At 41.1% G+C, this 22,050-nt stretch overlaps 1 protein-coding gene across 1 annotated transcript in view; it reads right to left on the reverse strand.

Moving 5' to 3' along the window:
* Window positions 1-22,050, reverse strand: part of LOC142109665 (Fanconi anemia group J protein homolog) — a 195,754-nt gene that overhangs the window by 127,563 nt on the left and 46,141 nt on the right. Inside the window, exons 8-9 of the mRNA XM_075193731.1 lie at window positions 9,881-10,102; window positions 1,742-1,941 (exon numbers count right to left, since the gene is read on the reverse strand). Coding sequence (XP_075049832.1) covers window positions 1,742-1,941; window positions 9,881-10,102 — 422 coding nt within the window. The remainder of the gene's footprint in view (window positions 1-1,741; window positions 1,942-9,880; window positions 10,103-22,050) is intronic.

Here is a 22,050-nt window from a genome sequence, read left to right on the forward strand (position 1 = left end):
ACATACATATATATACATATACATATACATATATTTACATATATACATATACATATATTTACATATATACATATATTTACATATATATATATATATATATATATATATATATATATATACACATACACACATATATACACACACACACACACACATATATACACACATATATACACACACATATATACACACACACATATATACACACTGTATATATTTTAATGTGTGAACCTGTATTTCCTGAAAAATTCTACATTGTTTTTTGTTTTTTTTTTAAGTGCGACAATGTTATTTTACTAGTTCGAACCCTGTATAAGGGCTACATTTTATATGCAGATACATAAACTGTGCATATTGGAAAGGAATTGTTTTTGCATAAATAATACATACAATCACAGTACACAAACCAGCAAGGCAAACAAATGAAACTGAAAACAAAAAAACAGGTACCACAACAAAAAAATAGTTACTATTATTAATTGGAGGGGGCGAAATCTACAGCATGGCGTGGTGTTGGGCTTATCACTGAGAAAAGCAACAATCAACAAACACTTAGAGAAGTGTTTTAACAATACAGACTATGTACCGTATATACTCGAGTATAAGTCGACCCGAATATAAGCCGAGGCACCTAATTTTACTTATTGACTCGAGTATAAGCCTAGGGTGGAAAAGAGCGCTAATTTAAAAGCCTAAATAAAAATGATAAGTTCAATCTATGAAATCATTTTTAGCTAAACCATATATAACAGTACATGACAAGGTACATTCATAAATGATTATAAAATCATTGGGTACAACCTAACCTAAATAAAGGGGTATATAAGGGGAGGGAGAGGGAGAGGGAGAGAAAGAGAATGTGCGTTCGGTCAATTGAATTCTATGGAGCATAAGTATTCAATGTAAGTAATATAATTGTTGTACTGTGAACACCCAGCGTCACTCGATAGGACACCTCAAAATGTATTCAAAGTTTTAATCACCGTGTTTTCACCACCTAGCTGGGTGCAGAAAAGTATCCTCAATATCAATGACCCTAACCTGCTCAGCAACTTGTTCTCTCTCTCTCCAATAATGGCCAGATACAAAATATAAATATATATGTGACTGCAGTTATCACAACCTCAGAGCCTATACTTTTACTGCTTAGTGACCCATTAAATCAGAGACACAAATCAGGGCTGAAATTATAAACGAAAGCCGCCCTGCACAGGGATAAGAATAGATGAAGGTTCGTGCACAACGATTCTAAGCGTCATTTTAACTCCTTGGCCAACGGACGCTGGAGTTTTCCTTGTTGTTCCAGCTGCAGAGATAAGAGAAATGGTCCGATTGTCAAATCACTCAGAGAGAGTTCACTTACCCGCAGTGGAACGCATATGCGTTCCAACAACAGGAAGTTCGGCATTTGGAACGCAAGTTTGCGTTCCAAATGCCGAACTTCCTGTTGTTGGAACGCATATGCTGAAGTTAACAGCCGAGGGACCGGACACCAGGTAAGTTCACTCGTGTATAAGCCGAGTGGCCTTTTTCAGCATACAAAAATGTGCTGAAAAACTCGGCTTATACACGAGTATATACGGTATTTAATAATGTGTTCCATTATAACCTTGTGTATTAAAAACACAGAACAGATATATAATAAAAGTGAAGCACTAAAGATCTTAGTGGATTTTATTATAGAAATATTTACATAAATAATAAAGACTATTTCTGCCTACTCCTCCAGGAATTAACTTACTTAGTCAGACTATAACACACCCCTCGCAGAGGTTCATGGTCACTTGCTCTGATCCCATGGTTCACCATGCTGTCCATCTCATCTCGGGCAAACATTAGTTGGGCATCTGTAACACTATAACTGGCTGATTCACGAGCACAGTCCTCAATGTTATGGGCTTCATCTAGAATTACCACCTGGTCCTTTAAGGAAATTTCCATCTAAAAGGAATAAAAGTGACTTGGCTGAATGAACTACAAAAAAAATGAACATCAGAAGTAAAGTATGACAAAGCACTTTTGCAATCCAAATAGTTGCAACAAACACATAAATATGTGTGACGAATACTTATTTGCATGTATAATCTGAACTTCAAAAACAGAAGCCAAGGTTGTATTTGAATTAGTGTGCACATACAAAGTACAATCCTTTAAGAAAAATGGCACAATAAGGCCCCCTCTGAACAGTGCATAATGCACACAATTGCACCAAATGCATTGTTACATCTGTATTATTAGCAGTGCCCAGTCCGTTGTTTACCAAAAGCAACATGGCAAGTTAGAGGCAAATTATATTTTACATGAGAGGTACTTGCTAGCATGGTCTGTCTAAAATGAATGTGCTCTGCTTATGTTACAGGAGGACGACCTAAAAACTGCCATCTTAATTAACCAAGTTATGAGTATTCCACAATCGTACAAGGCATGATCTCTATTAGACTTACAGCTTCTCAAGCTTAATACACAATATTTAGTGGGTCATACAACGGGTTGATTTCCTCCGGCAACTTGCACTTTTTGTTTAATGTTTAAAGTGAAAAGTCCCAGAGCTTTTAAAGAAAATTGGGTAAAGTTCATAGGTCTGTATGTCACACCTGAGAATTCCACCAACTCTGGTATAATAGCAGAAAACAAAATGTGTAATCAAAGACAGCAAATGTTGCAGCTTTCATTAGGAGTATAGACATAAAAACTAATCAAGCGCAGAAAGAGAAAAAACCCATACAAAACAGAAATTATGAAAATGATTGTTAAACGGAGTACAACTCTATATGATTAGATAGTAGATTAAGGCTGCTGTCAGGAAGGAGACTGCTGAATTTTTCCAAAAATTGAAAACCTATAAACCTATTGGAAAGAGCGCTTTAAGAAATCTACTATACAATAAAATACAGAGAGCAGAACTGGAAACCACAAACACTTTAGGTAAAACATAAATGTATTTAATCATAAAATAAAAATTATATATACACAATGCGTCTACTTAAAAAGAGGATTTATGTACTTACGTTAAATCCGTTTCTCTGATTCCGTCTGGGGGACACTGCTTACCATGGGTTGTGGAGGGGAGCTTGGGAGTTGGCACCTAACTAGTTAACTTTAGTACTGCTGGCAAACCCCTCCCCTCTACAATCCCCCTGCCTCTTCCTGTCCAGTTAGTTTTAACAAAGCCCAAGGATAAAAAGGGCAGTCACACAAGAGCACACAGAAGAATAACAGAAGGGAGGGATCGCAGTGTCCCCCAGACGGAATCAGAGAAACGGATTTAACGTAAGTACATAAATCCTCTTTTCTCTTTCATCCGGTCTGGGGGACACTGCTTACCATGGGGACGTTCTAAAGCAGCCCCCTAAGGGTGGGACTACTCTGAAAATCCCGCTCGTAAAGCATTACGAGCGAAATCTGCATCAGCTGATGCAAAAACATTAAACTGATAAAATTTTGCAAAGGTATGGACAGAGGACCAGGTGGCTGCCCTGCAAAGCTGGTCTGCAGAAGCTCCATTCCTTGCTGCCCACAAAGCCCCTACCGATCTGGTGGAATGGGCTGTAAGTCTCTCGGGCACAGGACGGCTAGCCTTTATATATGCTAGTCTGATGGTAGATGTAATCCATCTAGCGATGGATTGTTTTGAGGCTGGCCAGCCTCTCTTATTAGCGTCATAAAGGACAAAAAGAGAATCGGTACGTCTAATCTGGGAAGTTCTTTTGACATATATACGTAGAGCCCTAACAACATCTAGCTTCTCCATAGATTGTTTATCTGCCTGGGAAGAAGCTGAAAAGACCGGAACTACAATTTCCTGGTTAAGATGGAAAGCTGACACTACTTTGGGGACAAAGGAAGGAAGGGTCCTTAACACCGCTCTGTCCTCGTGGAAAACCAAATAAGGTTCTCTACATGACAGGGCTCCTAATTCAGAAACTCTACGAGCAGATGCGATAGCCAGAAGAAAGAGGACCTTCCAGGTCAACCATTTTAAATCTGTCTCTCTCAAGGGCTCAAATGGAGGCCCCTTGAGCATATCCAGTACCATGTTGAGGTCCCACGGAGCTGTAGGAGGTACATAAGGAGGCTGTATGTGCAAGACTCCCTGAAAAAAAGTTCTAATATCTGGCAAATCAGCTAATTTCATATGAAAGAATACTGAAAGTGCCGATACCTGCACCTTTAGGGAACCTAATCTGAGACCTGCTTTCAGGCCCTTTTGAAGAAAAGCTAATAAGCGAGGAATATGAAAAGCGGATGAAAGGCATGTCCTGCCTTCGCACCACCTAATGTAGGCCTTCCAGATCCTGTGATAGATGCGAGATGTAACAGGTTTCCTAGCTAACATCAAAGTGTTAACTACGCTGGAAGAAAAACCTCTAGACCTCCAGAGGCTGGCTTCAACAGCCATGCCGTTAAACTGAGCTGAGGTAAACTCTGGTGGTGGAATGGACCTTGTAGAAGAAGGTCGTCTCGATGCGGAAGATGGACCCCTGGTCCTTCCGCCATTGACAATATGTCTGCGTACCACACTCGGCGCGGCCAAGAGGGAGCAACTAGAATTACCGGCAGACCGCCCTGCCTTACTCGTTTGAGGACGCGAGGAAGCATGGGAATTGGAGGAAATAGATATCCCATCCTGAACTCCCATGACATCGTCATGACATCCACTGCTACCGCTAAGGGATCCCTTGCCCTTGCGCAAAACCTTTGAACTTTCCGGTTGTGTCTGAAGGCCATGAGATCTATGTCCGGAAGGCCCCACTTTCGAACCAGGAACTGGAAGACTTCCGGGTGGAGTGACCACTCTCCCGGCATCATCTGAATTCGGCTTAGATAGTCCGCCTCCCAGTTTTCTATTCCTGGAATGAAGACTGCAGAAATAGCCGGAACGTTTAACTCCGCCCAAACCAGTATTTGAGCTGCGATATCCATGGCAGCTGCACTCCTGGTTCCTCCCTGCCTGTTGACATATGCAACAGCCGTGGCATTGTCGGATTGAATTCTGACCGGGTGGCCCCCGAAGAAGGGGCTGAGCTCCCTTGAGGGCCAATAGAATGGCCTTCAATTCTAATACATTTATCGATAGAGCTGATTCCTGAACCGACCAGCGTCCCTGAAGTCGGAGGTGCAGGACTACCGCCCCCCAACCTTTCAGGCTGGCGTCCGTCGTGGCTATGATCCACGACCATGGAGCGAAGGATCTGCCTACCTTCAGATGATCCTGAACCAGCCACCACTGAAGAGATTCCCTCGCCCTCGGGGATAGGGAGATCCTCTGACGTTCCAGGTGTAGGTGTGAACCCGACCACTTCGACAGTAGATCCCACTGGAAACATCGAGAATGGGCCCGACCAAAGGGGATGGTCTCGAAGGAGGCCACCATCTTTCCGAGTAGCCTCATGCATAAATGCATTGAGGGACTTGGGGAAGACAAAACCTGAGAAGTTACAGTCTGAATAGAGCTGATCTTTTCTACTGGGAGAAACACCCTCTGTTTGCTGGTGTCCATGATGAGCCCCAGAAAAACCATGCGCTGACACGGAACCATCTGGGATTTTGCTGAATTTATCAGCCAACCGTGGCCCTCGAGAACCGCTCGGGTGAGGGATAAATGATGAAGAAGACAATCTTTGGAGGAAGCCTTGATGAGTAGGTCGTCCAAATAAGGAACGACCTGAACTCCCTGCAGGTGAAGACATGCTGCCATTATTGACATAATTTTTGTGAAGACCCTTGGCGCCGTTGAGAGGCCAAAGGGGAGGGCCCGAAACTGGTAGTGAAAAGATCCCACCGAGAATCTGAGAAGAGACTGATGGTGGATCCAAATGGGAACGTTGAGATATGCGTCCTTTATATCTATGGACGCCATATACTGGTCCTTTTCTAGGCCGTTTATTACTGACCTCAGAGATTCCATCCGAAATCTGTTGACCCTTAAGTGAACATTGAGGCCTTTTAAGTTTAGTATGGGACGAAAAGAGCCGTCCGGCTTCTTGACTAGGAACAGGTTGGAATAGAACCCTCGCCCTTTCTGGCAATCTGGAACTCTGCAGATGACCCTCTGAAGCAGAAGGGAAGCGACACAATCCTGTATAGCCTGTCTTCTTGATGGATCCCGGGGGAGCGGAGTCTGGAAGTAACGCTGCGGGGCCGGGCCCAACAGATCTATCCTGTATCCTTCTGAAATGATTTCCCGGATCCAGGGATCCTGGGAAGACTCTGCCCACTGTTCCCGAAATAGAGACAGACGTCCCCCCACTGGTGTTCCCTGTGGAACGGGGGGGCAGTCAGGACGCAGGTTTCTCCTGGTTTTTGGAGGCCTGGCGCCTAGATGCAAACGAGGATCTCCCTCTAGTGGAGGAGCCTCGAGAATTAGGTTGTCTGCCCCTAAAGGACTGTCCCCTATGAGAGGAGGTCCCCCGAAAGGGCTGACGGAAAGAGCTGCCCCGAGAGTTGCGGCTCCTGTACGAATATACTGGCAAGGAAGTGCTTTTGCCCCCCGTTCCGGTCCGAACAAACCTGCTGCAGAGAATGGAATAGATTCAACGGACCTTTTTGATTCCGCATCACCCTCCCAGGATTTCAGCCATAGCGTTCTTCTTGCAGAAATAGAGGCCGCCTGAATGGAAGAGAAGACCGCCGCTGAGTTCTGGGCTGCCTCGTATAGGTACCCGGAAGCCTCCTTCAAGTGCAGGGCCAGGGGGAGAAGTTCTGAGTCCTGTAAGGCTTCTGCCAGTTGGTCTGCCCAAGCTTCCATGGCTCTAGCCACCCAAGCTGAGGCAAAAGTAGGTCTGAAAGAGGAACCCGCAGCCGCAAAAATGGATTTTAGCTGGGATTCAACTTTGCGGTCGTTGGCGTCTGGAAGGGACGCTGAACCAGGAGCTGGGAGTAAGGTATGCTTTGCCAATCGGGCAATAGGGATATCTACCTTGGGAATAGTCTCCCAGCGAACCACCTCTTCTTCCTGTAGGGGATACAGGGAAGAGAATCTCCTAGGAATAGAAAACCTTCTTTCAGGCTGTTTCCATGCCCCTTCGGCAATAACCCTAAGCTCAGCAGAAGGGGGAAAATGGCTGGCCTTTCTCTTATCCTTCTTAAAGAGGCTCCTGTCTCTGGGGGTAAGATCCTCCGGTTCAGGGAGGTCCAACGCTTGTCTAACCGCTAAAACCAAATCATTAACAAATTGGTTTTTGGGATAGTCTTCCTGTTGCAATTGGAGTAATTGGTCAGAATCTGAATACATTTCCCCCTCTTCCTCAGAACCCTCCTCAGAGTCTGATAGGACCACAAGGGGATTTACTGATCTAAGTCTCCTTCTTTTAGCAGGCGGTGTATTAGCGGTATCAAGCAACAGGTTTAGCTTGTTCAAGCCCTTTAAAAATGCTGTAGACCATGCCGGGTCTGTAAGAACAGGGGCTGGGTCAGGCTGCCATGAGGAAGGTCCTGGCAAACCCGCTGCACTAGAACCTGAGGAAGCCGGGAGGTCTGACTGTGGGTTAGCATTACTAGCCACCGAAGTTGCTACAGTAGATAACAACTGATTAGACTGGAAAACCATCTGAGCTAAGGAGGAGACCGACTGTGTCAGGGAGGCCACCCAGGCCGGTTCCTCCGTCAGTGGGACTGAAACCTGCTGGGTATGCACAGTGGGGACCCCTGCTTCGCATGCAGAGCAGAGCGCCAAAGGGTCCTTCTGGCCACACGGTAATTTTACATGACATTTTGAGCATGTGAAGTATTTAGCCATGGGGCCCTTTCCCTTATCTGTCATCTTATAAAGTAAGGTACACCAAACACACAGAGTAAAATATGACTCTAGCTGAGCACAGAAAAAAATGGATAGAGAGATAGAGAGAGCAAGTATATAAATGTGTAGGAACAGGTATGAAAACAAGTAATCAACAGATATCTTATAAAAGTTGTACTTGTAAAAAATTAATACCACCAATATATATAAACCAGTAGGAGACTATAATGTAAATCCTACTGGCCCAGTTATTAAACATTAGAAGTGTGTAATAAAGGTGATACTTAGCCAATAGGCCACAGAAGGGGAGAAGTTCAACAGCAGTTTGTCCTGTGCCTGCTCCCTGCGTCCTGTTCCTCTTCCCGGGCTTCTCTTGGCGCCAGAAGGCTGGGAAAGACCATCTCTCTCAGGAAGGTGGGGGGAACTCTATTCTGTAGCTCCCCCCCTTCAGTAACTGCTGCTTTGCAGCTATTTTTAGCATAAATTGAAAAAAAAAACATGGAGCCTGATAAAAAAAAAAAAAAGGCTCCAAGCGTGGCAGAGTAGTGGAGACCTCTAGGACAGAGGTCTCCGCAGCGATAGTTACCCGGCGCCCCCCTCCTATGTATGAGGGGGGAATCGTGGTATGGCCCCCTCTCCTCCTTCTCCGTCTAGCGCTGGCTGTCAGAAAAAATAAAATGGCCGCCGGCGTTTGTCCGCTGCCGATAACCGGCACTCTCTGCCTGTAATGGCAGCGCCGGTTATCGGGGGGGGGGGGGGTGGGGTGGAGGAGTGACAGCGGTCCGTGAGACCTTTGTTCACTCCTCAATCAGGCACCTCTAGACTTTCCAAATATATACCAGTGAGCTCCTCTGGCAAACGGATGCCTGCGCTGCTGAAGCTGTGAGTGTGTTCTCTATAGTAGAACACACTCCAGCGCTGCCACTGTTGAAGGAAAAAACCCTAAAAAAAGGAAATAAAATAAAGTAAATCTATAAAATTTACCTAAGTACTAAAAACACTGCCCCAACTCCAGGGCACCTAAAAAAACTGGACAGGAAGAGGCAGGGGGATTGTAGAGGGGAGGGGTTTGCCAGCAGTACTAAAGTTAACTAGTTAGGTGCCAACTCCCAAGCTCCCCTCCACAACCCATGGTAAGCAGTGTCCCCCAGACCGGATGAAAGAGAAAAATCAATAACACATGTAATACTAATATCACCTAAAAATAAACAAAGGATTATTGTGGTAGTTTCTTAAGAGGAATCAGTACGTATTTATGTGGACTCTTACGTTTATTTTTAGATGATAATAGTATTATTAATTTATTTATTTGTAAGGCGCCACAGATTCCGTAGTGTTGGATACATAAGCAAGTAACAACTAGATGAGGTAATACATATAAGTAGCACAGATGAGTGTGAGTAATGCTGTGGGGACTCACACAGAGAGTAGCAAAAGACGTGACGGGACATACAAGGGCGTCAGACAGTAGACAGAAGTGGGACAAGAGAGCTTACATTATAGAGGGAGGGGTTGGGAGAGACAGTAGAACAAACTGGCAAAAGAAGGAGATGGCAAACAAGGAAGAGGAGGTGATGGATAGAATGGATGTGGTAGGATAGGTGAGCTTGAAAAGGTGAGTTTTGGGAGAGAGTCGAATGAGGAGAGGTAGGGAGGTGATATTAGTATTATATGTGCTATTGGTGTTTTAGGTAGATAGGCATTGTGTATATCTAATTTTATTTCATGATTAAATACATTTATTTTATACCTAAAATGTTTGCGGTTTCTTATTCCGCCCTCTGTATTGTATTGTATAGTAGATTTCTTAAAGTGCTGTTTCAAATAGGTCTGTAGCTTTCACTAAGATGTTTTGTTAATTTTATTCTTGAAATGCTTACTTGCCAATAAGCTAAATTTTGGTCATGCCTACATCTCTCCCCCTTACTGTTTTGACATTGAGGCCAACAATTCTATTAAATGGTTACTGTAGTAGTTCATAATGATACAGTCATGAGCAAAATAAAACATTTAAATTATGTGAATGTGTAACCTGAATATTTTTTTAAAATCACTGTTAAAATAAATATAAACAAATAATTTATATTTAACACATTTTCAAAATATACATAGGACTGCATAATTCTCCCAAGCTTAACTTACACTTTCCCTAATTTGGGAGTCCAAAAGATAGTTGTAAGGACAGAATACAATATCTGCCTCCTTCATTAGTTCCCGGGCAGCATAGTAAGCACAAGCACGTAGCTTTTTACCAAGTCCTACCAGCTCTTCAATGTCCCATGCCTGATATACTCCTAGTTTGTATTGTAATATGTTCTGCTCACTCATTTTCTGAGCACCATAGTAGTAACGACATGAGGCTCCCTAGAACAAACAAAAATAGAAGAAAATAAGCAAGTACAGAAAAAAAAAACACATTATCCGTCAAGGCACCCTTATAAGAACTGTGTAACACTTTATAAGTGGTGATTTATTCTAATTGAGTCTTCAACCGAGTACACTGGCTCCAGTCCTTTAGATTTATACCAGTGATACTATAAATAAATTACCTAAAGTTGCAACTATGTAAAATTGGAAGAAAAACCCCCCAAAAAAACAATGTTGGCAGATATTATACAGCTGAATATTATATCAAAAACTTTGCTTATTTCATGAGATGCTGTTCAGAGTCACTTAAAATAAATCTATTACAGTATTTATTTTAATGCTAAAGACAAAGAGACAAATATTTTTAATAAAGCGCACAAGCTAAATAAAAACACACAAGCTAAATGTTTATAAAACGTAAAATGTAAGTCACCCTACAACTTGTCCACAGCAGCAGCAAAACTATTAATCAGATCAATATCCTGGTGCAGGAAATTCTGGAACAGGAAGGTTGTTCCTTTAAATCATTCACCTATATAAGAAGTCAGCCTTTATCTTATTTTGGCTACAAGGCACTGGTTGCTATAAGCAGCTTAAATTCTACAACAGAGAATCTGTTAGCAGATGCCCCATCAAGTAACTGCATTTTGCAGGAGGACATTCAGCTAGGTTTAAAAATCTTTCACAAGCCATGCCAGAAATACGATTACAGACCAAAACGTCTTTGTGTAGAAATGTCTTGTGGGCTCTATAAACTTCCTATAAACTTTTTAGGATTCCCAAACCACTGAAGGAAATGCAAGGATGCTTTAGCAGTCCAGTGGGACTGGACCCATGTTTTCATACAAGATATACTACATTTACTTGGCTCAGGAAAAATAAAAAGTGGCTCTAGATATGTTGTTTTAAGCCAAATAGTATATTTAACCCTTTATAAGTGTGCAAAACTATAAAGGGGGTGACTTACACAATTTTAAGACAAACCAACCAAAGAACACAAGAAACAAAAATTAAGAAGGAAGATTATGAATTGATGAAGTTTCGTTGTGGCAGATCTTCTATGGTACTGGTGGGCAACATAACATTTCTGGAGCTCCCCATTTTAGTTGCACAGAGGTCCCTTTACTTGCTTTAACAATGTTACCTTACTTAGCCCTAACAACATGACAATACTGGGTCACATGTCTGAAGACAACCACTGAACTAAAAATCAATTAATTTCATAACACTTTGATATGATATGCTTATTTGTTTTTAGATGCTATAACATATATGCACGCACATTACTCTAGATTAGGAGTGAATTGTAATAGAGGTGGTCATCCTGTCGCTATCATTCTTACTCAATACGTAAGGACTTCCCATGCTGGGACATGAAAGGTGAAATGAATGGAAACTTCAACAGACATTTAAAGATGTTCACACAAAAGTTTGGGTGAAAGGTTTACATTAAGCTGAGTTGTGGGGATAAAAACAGAAAGATAGATGGAAATAATAAAAATAAACAGAAGCAAGGTGTAAAAGAAGTGATAACAGCCTGCAAGAAAAGACACAGCGAAGAGCTGTTATGGTGCTCTGCATCATGAAGGAAAGGGAACCGTTCTGATTCCAAGAACAACATGATAGGAATGTGGTTTACAATCCAATTGGGGTTTGTTGCTTCTTTGAATGATGGATAAACCAGAAAGTCTATTCTTTACTGCTATAACTGCCTATGCCAAATAAGCTGCCAGAAGTTCTGTATTTTCCACTAAGGTGCCAGTGTCCAAGTGTGGGTTTTGCAACCCAGTAAACTGGTTCTTGAAACATAAGATCAGTTTAACACTTGTAAAACAGTTGTTATCTTAAAAAACAACATCCAGCCCCAGCTACACTGGACTTTGAACGAGGATCAGCTTTTTATTTACGTGTCCAAATTGAAATATTTTTTACATTTTAACCAGCTGAATGCTAAAAATAGCAATATGTATTTTTATATTCATTTCTAATTAACTGATCTTCTCAATTACATGTCTTGCATCTCTAGGCTATGTGTACATGGGCATTAATAATTCTTTCTTCTCAGTGTTCCATTTCTGACAGAACTGAGGAGACACACTATTGGAAAGACAACAATGCTCTGCACATAGCTGTTTTTTGCAAGGAGCATGTTGGAGGTGCTGGGAAAAGTAGAATATGCTCAAATTTCCCCGTCCCATCACCCACTTTGGAAAACCAATCTCATGCACTGCAGCGGTCTCTCTTTATAGAGATCAATGATCTCTATGTGAGACTATATCTCTTCTCAAAATCAAACATAGAATAGAGGAAAACACACATTATTAGAGAGATCTATCATGGTCACTTTTTAAAAGTCCCCTTTTAACCTGAGTGCTTACCCATTGCCATCCCTATATGTGTTAGACCTGCTTAATGCCATATAATCAGAGGATAAGAGGTGGACAAGAAGGAGAACCTGTAGTCTTCATGCTCAACACCATCTCATATTCCTGGAGCCTGGTCTAAAACCTGCACTCCTGTGATATTATTTTACTTTACAAAGCATAGCACTCTTTTACAGGTCTGGCAAAACTCCAAAGAGAACAATAACTAGGGAGCTAAAGAAGCACATCTTACCAGTATAGTATGAGGAAAGATCCTTGGCAGCTCCCTTGGCCATCTATGACAGAACACAGCATCCTGCCGGATAGTTGCTTAGAATCAGCACTTTGTTCCTGTGTGGGCACTACAGCGTAATGAGAACTTTATCCTGGATGGCTCTCCATCACCTATTACTACACCAAGAACTACACTTCTCTTTATTAAAATAGCCATGCTATGTAAAACTCTATGCTACATGTTGAGGAATATTTTCCATTTACAAACCCATTAAAGTAAATTTAAACCATATGTTGTGATGTTGCAAGAAACTCACTAGATAATCTCTGGAGAGGCTATATAGAAAGATTCATAGATTTGGTATTATACTGTGGCCTCTTATAAAACCTAATTCAGAAGAAAAGCCATACCACTGAATATAGTTTTACCTAACACTATATTGGATATGTTTTTAAAACAAGGATGGTGCTTCCTTTGGAAAATCACAATCTTGGGACACAGGTACATCATCTTAAAATGTATGCTACTAACAACTAAAATAAGCCTTTTTTTATTCCAAAATCATCCTCTCCAGAAAGCTCCGTAATATTATATACCCTTAGTAGACGTTGAGAATTCATTGCAGAGAGGATTATGGATAGGTCAGGTACCATACAAACTCTCAGCCCTAAATAACACTAAACCAACTTTTATCTGTATTTCTACAATATGACATTAATTTGCTGTTTTTTATTTCAACTGAAATAAACACAAGAAATATGGAAATTGAACACAAAGGGGCCGATTCAATTAGCCCAGGTCAGTATGGGAATAATGCGGTGCTAATTGTATTACCGTTAATATGGTCATTTTAACACAGATTTTTGCTCGCGACCCTGAGGTCGGCGAGCAAAAAATCACTGTTGAAATTACCGTACTAACGGTAAAACTGTGCGCTATTAGCGCAGCAACGGTATTAGTGCACAGGCCACATTATTCCAAGAATAACGCACCCGAATTGAATTGGCCCCGTAGTGTCAAGTATTCATAACCAAGACAATGGGAACAAGCAAGCAAATTATTGCTAAAAGAATAATCAGACATGCTAAGAAATAAATCTTAACTTAAGTCCTATGTAGGGTTGGTATCATCTATAACATCAATAGAATTACATCAATTACACTGTATGGCCCTACATGCTCTTCCAGGGATGACCATAGCTTCACGTTGGAGTGAATCCACTTTTATATGATGGAGTCAAGATAATCACACCAAACTATTGACACAAGTTGAGGGGTGGGCGAGCCATAGTATAGCTATCAATGTAGCTCCAGATAGCGTTTACGCCAGTCCAACAGCAACATGCACCTGATGGAGTACTTAACCCAAAACTGAAATTTTCACATATGAAAAATGAAGTATTATTTTAGCTCCCTACATTACAGACAGCTGACGCTGCTCCCTAATGCACAGAAGTGTGTCCTAATGGCACCTGGTACAAGTATAAAAATTTAGAATGTAGAACTTTGAGCTTCTTTGACATTATTGTCCCTGAACTGTGCATCACAATCAATCCAACCCTGTGATTAATTTACAGTCCTCCAATTCTTCCAGTAAAAACAATTTACACAAATTTCACAAAGCAGCTTCATATTATCGCACTAAAAGAAATCCCCACAGCACTGTGCAGCTCAGGGCTGGCCACTTTAATTGAGGAAGAATTATGTTGTTGATCACACCAAAATTGTGAGAGCCAGCTCAGGCTGACAAGGCTATTGTTTGCAGTGTTACATATATGGGGATATACATCTGTTAAACCGGGGGCCTAGAAGGTGACAGGATTGCCTCCTCTAGTTGTCACCACAGGTCTCCACAAAATCTTGTCAGTCAGCACTGATGTTAGAGACATGGCTGGTTTTAAAATAATTATGCTAGTCAAAATCAACTCCAGTTAACAATATGGCTTATGTGTTTAAATGCTGGAGTCTGTTGCCTCTAGCAGTAGGGTTGAGGAGGATTAAATTTGCCCGAATCTATTAATGAAGGGCAGGTGTCTACTGCCCTTCCATGGCAATAAGGGGATGATCCAGCCATTAAAGATAATGACCTGTTTAATACCAAAGTGCTGTGTAGTCCTCAATAGACACATACAGCAGTAAGTTTTCAATACTGCATGGTGCAAACATTGGATAAGACACTGTACAAAACTGTTAATTGCTCAAAGCAGGGACGATAGGAATAGGGCAATTCACTGATTATTTAAGCTAAGTGTGGCTAAAAAAATCTTGATTTTAAATAATGCATTTACAATGTTGTCTATCTTTATTTTGAGAAAAAAGTAGGAAATAATTGAAAAAAACATTATTGAAAGGGCACTTAATGTTTCAGCCAAACTACAAAACAAAGGAAATGGGTAGTTAAGGTTGCATGCAAATGTGGGAGGCCCCACTGCCAAGGGTTTTCTTATGACATCATTCATTTATACAAAAACGTAATCACTGATGGCTTTAAAATTGTAATATTATCAGCAATGACCTCATACAACATCTCGCATAATATAAACAATTAGGTCAGCAATCATCTCGTTCAAACAGGGCACACTAATAAAATATTGCTTAATAAAGGACAATATATCTACAGCAGGTGCACTACAGTGAACATAAAGGGTTACCTAGTAACATTAGAGATTAGTTTTAATCTGTCCGGTGATGCTTTTAAATATCACAGGTTAAAATGGCCGCTTAAATCCTGAAAAGAAAAAAAACTGTGACCAAATGTCTCTCAATATAGATATATATGCACCTACGTGTGTGTGTGTGTGTGTGTGTGTGTGTGTATGTATGTATGTATGTATGTGTATATATATATATATATATATATATATATATATATATATATATATATATATATATATATATATATATACATACATACATACATACATACACACTTTAGTGTTGAAAACTTGGAGTAGCAGGCTCCAAGACAGGGTATGTGGGGACCACACTGCTTCACAGCTGGACAACATGGAGAATCCCTATCCAACCCACCACAGAGTGCCTCACACAGGCATAATGGTCCTATGTGTTACAGGTGGAAGCTGCAGCTTCAGTTACATGAAATCACAGTACTTTCATGAGCTAAAACTAAGCAGGCACAAGTGTGTTATGTTAGGCCATGTATTTTATTCACTGTTCTGTGGTAGCCATGCTGCACATTTGGATGTGTGTGTATGTGGTGGACATGCTGTAAATTGGCATAAGTCTAGCATGCTGGGCAGAGAGTCTGTATACTGGGCATGAGTATATTACAGTGGATGAATGATACACAGATCAGCTGCAACATTAAAACCACTTAATTAAAAGTCTCTATTGTGCCTCAGAAACAGCTCTGATCCATCGAGGTATGGACTCCATAAGACTTCTGAAGGTGTCCTGTGGTATATTGCATCAAGACATTAGCAGCAGATCTTTTAAGTCCTGTAAGTTGCGAGGTGGGGCCTCCATGATGCTGAATTGTTTTCCAGCACATCCCACAGATGCTCGGTCAAATTGAGATCTGGGGAATTTGGAAGACAAGTCAACACCTTGAACTCTTTGTCATGTTCCTCAAACCATTCCTGAACAATTTTTACAGTGTGGCAGGGCGCATTATTAAGCTGAAAGAGGCCACTGCCATCAGGGAATACCACTGCCATGAAGGGTTGTACTTATTTTGCAATGTTTAGGTACCGTATATACTCGAGTATAAGTCGACCCGAATATAAGCAGAGGCACCTAATTTTACCAGAAAAAAATGGGAAAACTTATTGACTCGAGTATAAGCCTAGGGTGGGAAATGCAGCAGCTACTGGTAAATTTTTTTGCCTACTTTTCCTAGCTCACATAGATGCCAGAGGCAAGATGAGAGACAATGAGATCGGGTGGGCTTTACGAAGTGACATGAGCATACCGGGTTTATGCTTAACTCTTTTACTGCCCAGAGGCAGCCTTATCTATCAGCCTGACGAAATCACCTAGGAAAAAATCTTGATAAAATCAACTGTGCTTTTTTGTGAAACACACTCAGCACTGATAGGATTACAAAGCTTTAAATTAAGTACCAAATAATCACAACCTTATCACAGGGTGAATTTATAGTCACCAGTCCCGGATTGCTGTCTACTGATGCAGTCCTTGGGTCCTTCACTTCTCTGCCAGCGTTGGTATATCCCAGTTAAGTCACAATACATTACCATATGTCACCTAACAGCACTTGGGGCATAGCGATTATTACGTATTGTAAAACCATGATTTCACATATTTTGGATAATATTTAGAAATTACGGATCACTGATTCCTTACCTAACTACTGCTAGCAGTGATATGAAAAGATAAAAAGAGTACAATTTGCAATTCCGTTTTTAAGTATTAGCATTTCTCTCAGAACAAAATGGACAACCCCTATAGTTTAATACATTTTAGAGAAAAGCAAAACTGTTGCATCAATGTGTTGTAATAATATAAACATAGTCCTGGGAAAATATCTTGACAGAAGTTCAGACATTTTTGGAATAATAGACATGCCAACAGCATGATGCTACCTATCACAGATGATGCCAAAGAGAGCGCATCAAACGTACATAGGACAACATAGCATAATAAGTTAAACCTCTATGGTGTATATTTCTGCTGCCTTCTTGTACATGAGAGTTACTTACTTTACTTACCTTGTAGATGTGAGGATCTGCAATCGGCACACAAGGCACACAAACGTAGTAGATTCAGTTTTTTACTTACCCCCGCAGTGGAACGCATGCTGACAGGAAGTTCGGCTTTTGCATTCTAAATACACAACTTCCTGTCAGTGGAACGCACATGCGTTCCACTGCGGAAGTTAACAGCTCAGGAACAGGAGACCAGGTAACTTCACCCGTGTATAAGCCGAGAGACCCTTTTCAGCATACAAAAATGTGCTGAAAAACTCGGCTTATACACGAGTATATACGGTAAGTGGTACGTGTCAAAGTAACATCCACATGAATTCCAGGACCCAAGGTTTCCCAGCACTGCATTGCCCAGAGAAGCACACTGACTCTGCAGGCTTGCCTTTTTTCCATTGTGCATCCAGGTGCCATCTCTTCCCCAGGGAAACGACACACGCGCACTCGGACATCCAAATGATGTAAAAAACATCAGACCAGGCCACCTTCTTCTATTACTCCATGGTCCAGTTCTGGTGCTCACGTGCCCATTGCAGGCATTTTTCGGCAGTGGACAGGGGTCAGCATGGGCACTCTAACCAGTCTGTACCTACGCAGCCGAACATACAGAAAGCTGCGATGTGTTCTGGGGAGAAGTACCCAGTCACACCGTCTCCACCACAGATATTGTTTCAAGTGTTGTAGATCTTAAGACAGCTTAAAAGAGAAGCAGTAGATTTAGCACAACTAGAAGGTTGAACAAGGGTGAATAAAAACTGTAATTATATAAATTCATCTCAATAAACTAGTATATACAAAGAAATAAGTTTCTCTGTGATGCATACATTTATTAACTATTCATTGAAAAATAAAAATAAAATAGTCAATTCTGTCTTTTATCCATATATTTACCACTTTAAGCTTGTTAGTTTTGAGTTCAAGTGGTGGATTTCAGTAGCAGGAGGAAATGAACACTCTTTTAGTGATTAAGAGGTTTTGGAGTTCAGTTCACAGAAGCGAAGGACAGAGAGGGGAAAACATCCAACAGAGTAGTCTCGCGCAGCCAAATGCATTAATACCCACAAGGGTAGTTGCACAAAGCCAACGGTCAAAACACAGGTAACAATCTATTTGTCAGGTGCACAGGTTCTGAGAGAATATCTCAATAAATTGGCAATGTTTGGTTTTCAGGATAATGCTTATATAGGCCTGAAACAAGCATCAGATACTGGCAACTAATTACTAACAGTGGGTAATTAATCCACTCCCTGATGCAGATCTACAGAGATTAAAGGGAAAAGTGTGCAGTGGTTGTCAACTGAGCCTTTGGCTCACTGTGTAGAGGCTGAAACCCAGAGTTCGTGGTTCGAGCCCCCCAGCACTTAATTTCACCTGGCATTGGTGGTGCCAAATGACATAAGTAATACTTATGCCACCTGGCACCACCATGCCATTTTAGCAAAACATTGGGACTTCATCGTGCATGCACATAAAGCAGCTCTGATGGTGTATGAGACACCTGGTAAGGGCTTTGGGAAACCTTTATACTAGGACTGAAATAGTTAGGGCCCTGACAAAGGAACTGAAGTTTACAGCTAATGGAATGAATTTATTTAATGACCAACCTTATTTTCTGAAACAAAGTAAATAATGTGCACTTTCAGTTTATTTGCAGTATGTGGCATTTTCCAAAATTCAACATGAGCACAGAAATATCTTACACTTGCTTTGTCCTTCAGGTTTGTGGAGCACTATTGAATGTGTAATGGAATTCCAATCAGCAACTGTATCTCAGATATATGTGAGAAATCTTTTCAGAAACTGTGGCTATTTGAGTGGAATTCACAAAGCCTTAGGCAAAAAATATAATGGATTTCCGTCCATTGGATTGGGGCTTCATTTTACTCCATGGTATTGACTACCAGTAGCAATCTAATATAAAGGTGTGCTGAGCTAACAATCTCTGTCTGGCTGGTGAGCAGGGTCGCTAGTGCAAGTCTTGATATGTACTTCGAGAGACTAGAAACCTGAAAGTGTTAGTCAGCTAGGAAGGGCTATCATATGCTGCAGCTTTCAGAGGCATTGAAGGCATAGGCTCTCATGAGACTGGTAGCTTAAAGTCCCTGTGGTCCTGTTTGCATGCCCCCTTAAAAATGTCTTATTCATGTTGGTGAAAAAAATGTGAAAAGGGGTTTACTGTGTGATAGACATTTCTTTGCAGTGATCTGATCCATATAAAATAATCAATTCATATACCACAGAAAAATTCTCCTTCATCTATGTACTGTACTTTCCTCCCATTCACTTTTGATGCTATTCAATGAGCTACTCCGTTCCTGCTAACCACCTGCACTCCTATTCAAGTGAGGACCGATAAGAAAAATAAAAAGCTCTTCACTCATCTCTGTAACACAACCTCACAGAACAGTTGTCGATTCTGTTATCGCACATTATCAAGCTTTACTTTCTTTTCTGTCCCTCACCTTACTTGAAGTCAGACACCTCTGATGAAAATTTCATTTCCTGTCATTAAGCTTGCATGCTCTTCCAGGATCTTAAGATCACAAGGGATATAAAATATTGTACATTAATAACATGCAAACAACTAGCAGCATCAATGATCCCAAGAACATCATATGTATAATGGTATAAAGAAGCTTCCCTTATCTGCTTATGCAACAATTGACAACTAGAAAATAACACCTACCTACTTGATATTTATATGATTAAATGGTATAGCTGAGCTCCAGTAAAATAATTACTAGATTTTAAGCCTCAGCAAGTAGCCGCACTATGTCAAACTTATATTACTGAAATAATAGAGTGAGACTATAATGCAAAATCAATTGAGAGAAAACGAAACAGAAAAAAAAATCACTTATATATATATATAGGGTCTCTGTTAGAATACATAACACCTTCAATTTGTACCTAGAAAGGGTTAAGAGAAGGGCGACAAAATTGATAAAGGGTATGGAGTCATTAAGTTGAGGAAAGGTTAGCCAGTTTAGGCATATTTACTTTAGAAAAGTGGCGTCTAAGAGGAGATATGATTACTATGTACAAATACATTAAGGGTCAATACAGTGAACTTTCATGGGAACTTTTTACCCCAAGGACGATACACAGGACACGCGGTCATCCCCTAAGGTTGGAGGAGAGGAAATTTCACAATCAGCAAAGGAAGAGGTTCTTTACAGTAAGTGCAGTCAAGATATGGAATTCATTGCCAGGGAAAGTTGTGATGGCAGATTCAATAGATATGTTTAAGAAATGGTTAGATAATTTTTCTGCGGAAAAGTGTATCCAGGGATACGACCGTTAATTAAAATGAAGGATAGTAGTGGATATAGGGTAAAAATAGGACTGCAATATTGGGTCTGGGGGGATTTTCACAATTGAAACAGATTGGCGGTTGCTTACTCTGAATCAATTTCAAATATAAGTGAGGGATCGCAGGAGATCCAAAAAAGGTTGAACTTGATGGACTGGTGTCTTTTTTAAACCTCATCAACTATGTTACTATGTACCAAGTGTGGACCAGTCTCATCCAGTGACTTAAAAGCAAATTAATAGGGTAACATACCCATAGCCGCCGAGAGGGGGGCGGGTACTAATTACCCGGGCATGCCAGGGGGCCTGACTCGGGCCCTCGCTGCCGACAATTTTTTTTGTATTTTTTTTTTTTCAACTATATTTTTTTCTTTTGTGTTTTTTGTTTTGTTCACGGCGGGGGGAGGGGGGGGTGTCTCGTTAGTTGGTGGGAGGAGCAGGGTAGTTAAAAAAATAAACAAACAGAAAAAAAACATACTCACGTCACGCTCGATATTCAGTGATGAGGAGCGGCGCAAAGAGGACCAAGAAAGAAGACAGAAGAGAGAAGAAAAGGAAAAGGTAAGTTAAGGAACAGAACGGAAGCAAAGGGAGGAAAATGGGGGGGGGCGCAGTGGGATTAAAAAACAGGGGGGGCAACATGGCATATTGGGATTAAAAAATGGGGGGGGGAGCATGCCACTGTGGGATTAGAAAAGGGGAGGGGAGCATGGCACAATGGGATTAAGAACCGGGGGGGCAGCATGGCATAATGGGATTAAAAACAAGGGGGGGGGGCAGCATGGAACAGTGAAATTAAAAAAGGGGGGGAGCAGCAAATTGAAGAAGGGTGGGAGCAGCATGGTGCAGTGAGATTGAAAAAGGGGGGGGAGCAGCATAGTATAGTGTGATGAAGGGGGGGCAGGTGAAGGGGGGAAAAGCCGCATGGAGGGCGCAGTGTGATCATAAGGCATGGCGATGATGAAGGGGCATAGTAATGTGTGAGTGATGGCACAGGGGCCTTGTGGAAATGTAGTGTGTGTGAGGTAGGTGGTGGCTAATTAATGGGTGCTATTTTGTTTGTGGGACATGGTGGGGCAATTTAATAAGATGGGGTGGTTTGGGGGCTATTGAATGTAGGGTGAGTTTGGGGAGGATGAGGTCTCTTTATTAAATGTGACAATGAATTATTTAATAGCAGTGATGGTTGCAGGAAAATATATTTCTGAAATGTAAATACTATTAATTTATTGCTGAGGCTGTTTGTACGGAGGGAAATTGGTTTATTTATTACATGGGAATACTATTATTTATTTATTATTAAAAAAAAATTATTGAGGTATAAAATATAACATATACAAATAAATGCATTATA

This window comes from Mixophyes fleayi (genome assembly GCF_038048845.1).
Source record: "Mixophyes fleayi isolate aMixFle1 chromosome 2 unlocalized genomic scaffold, aMixFle1.hap1 SUPER_2_unloc_7, whole genome shotgun sequence".
NCBI lineage: Eukaryota > Metazoa > Chordata > Amphibia > Anura > Limnodynastidae > Mixophyes > Mixophyes fleayi.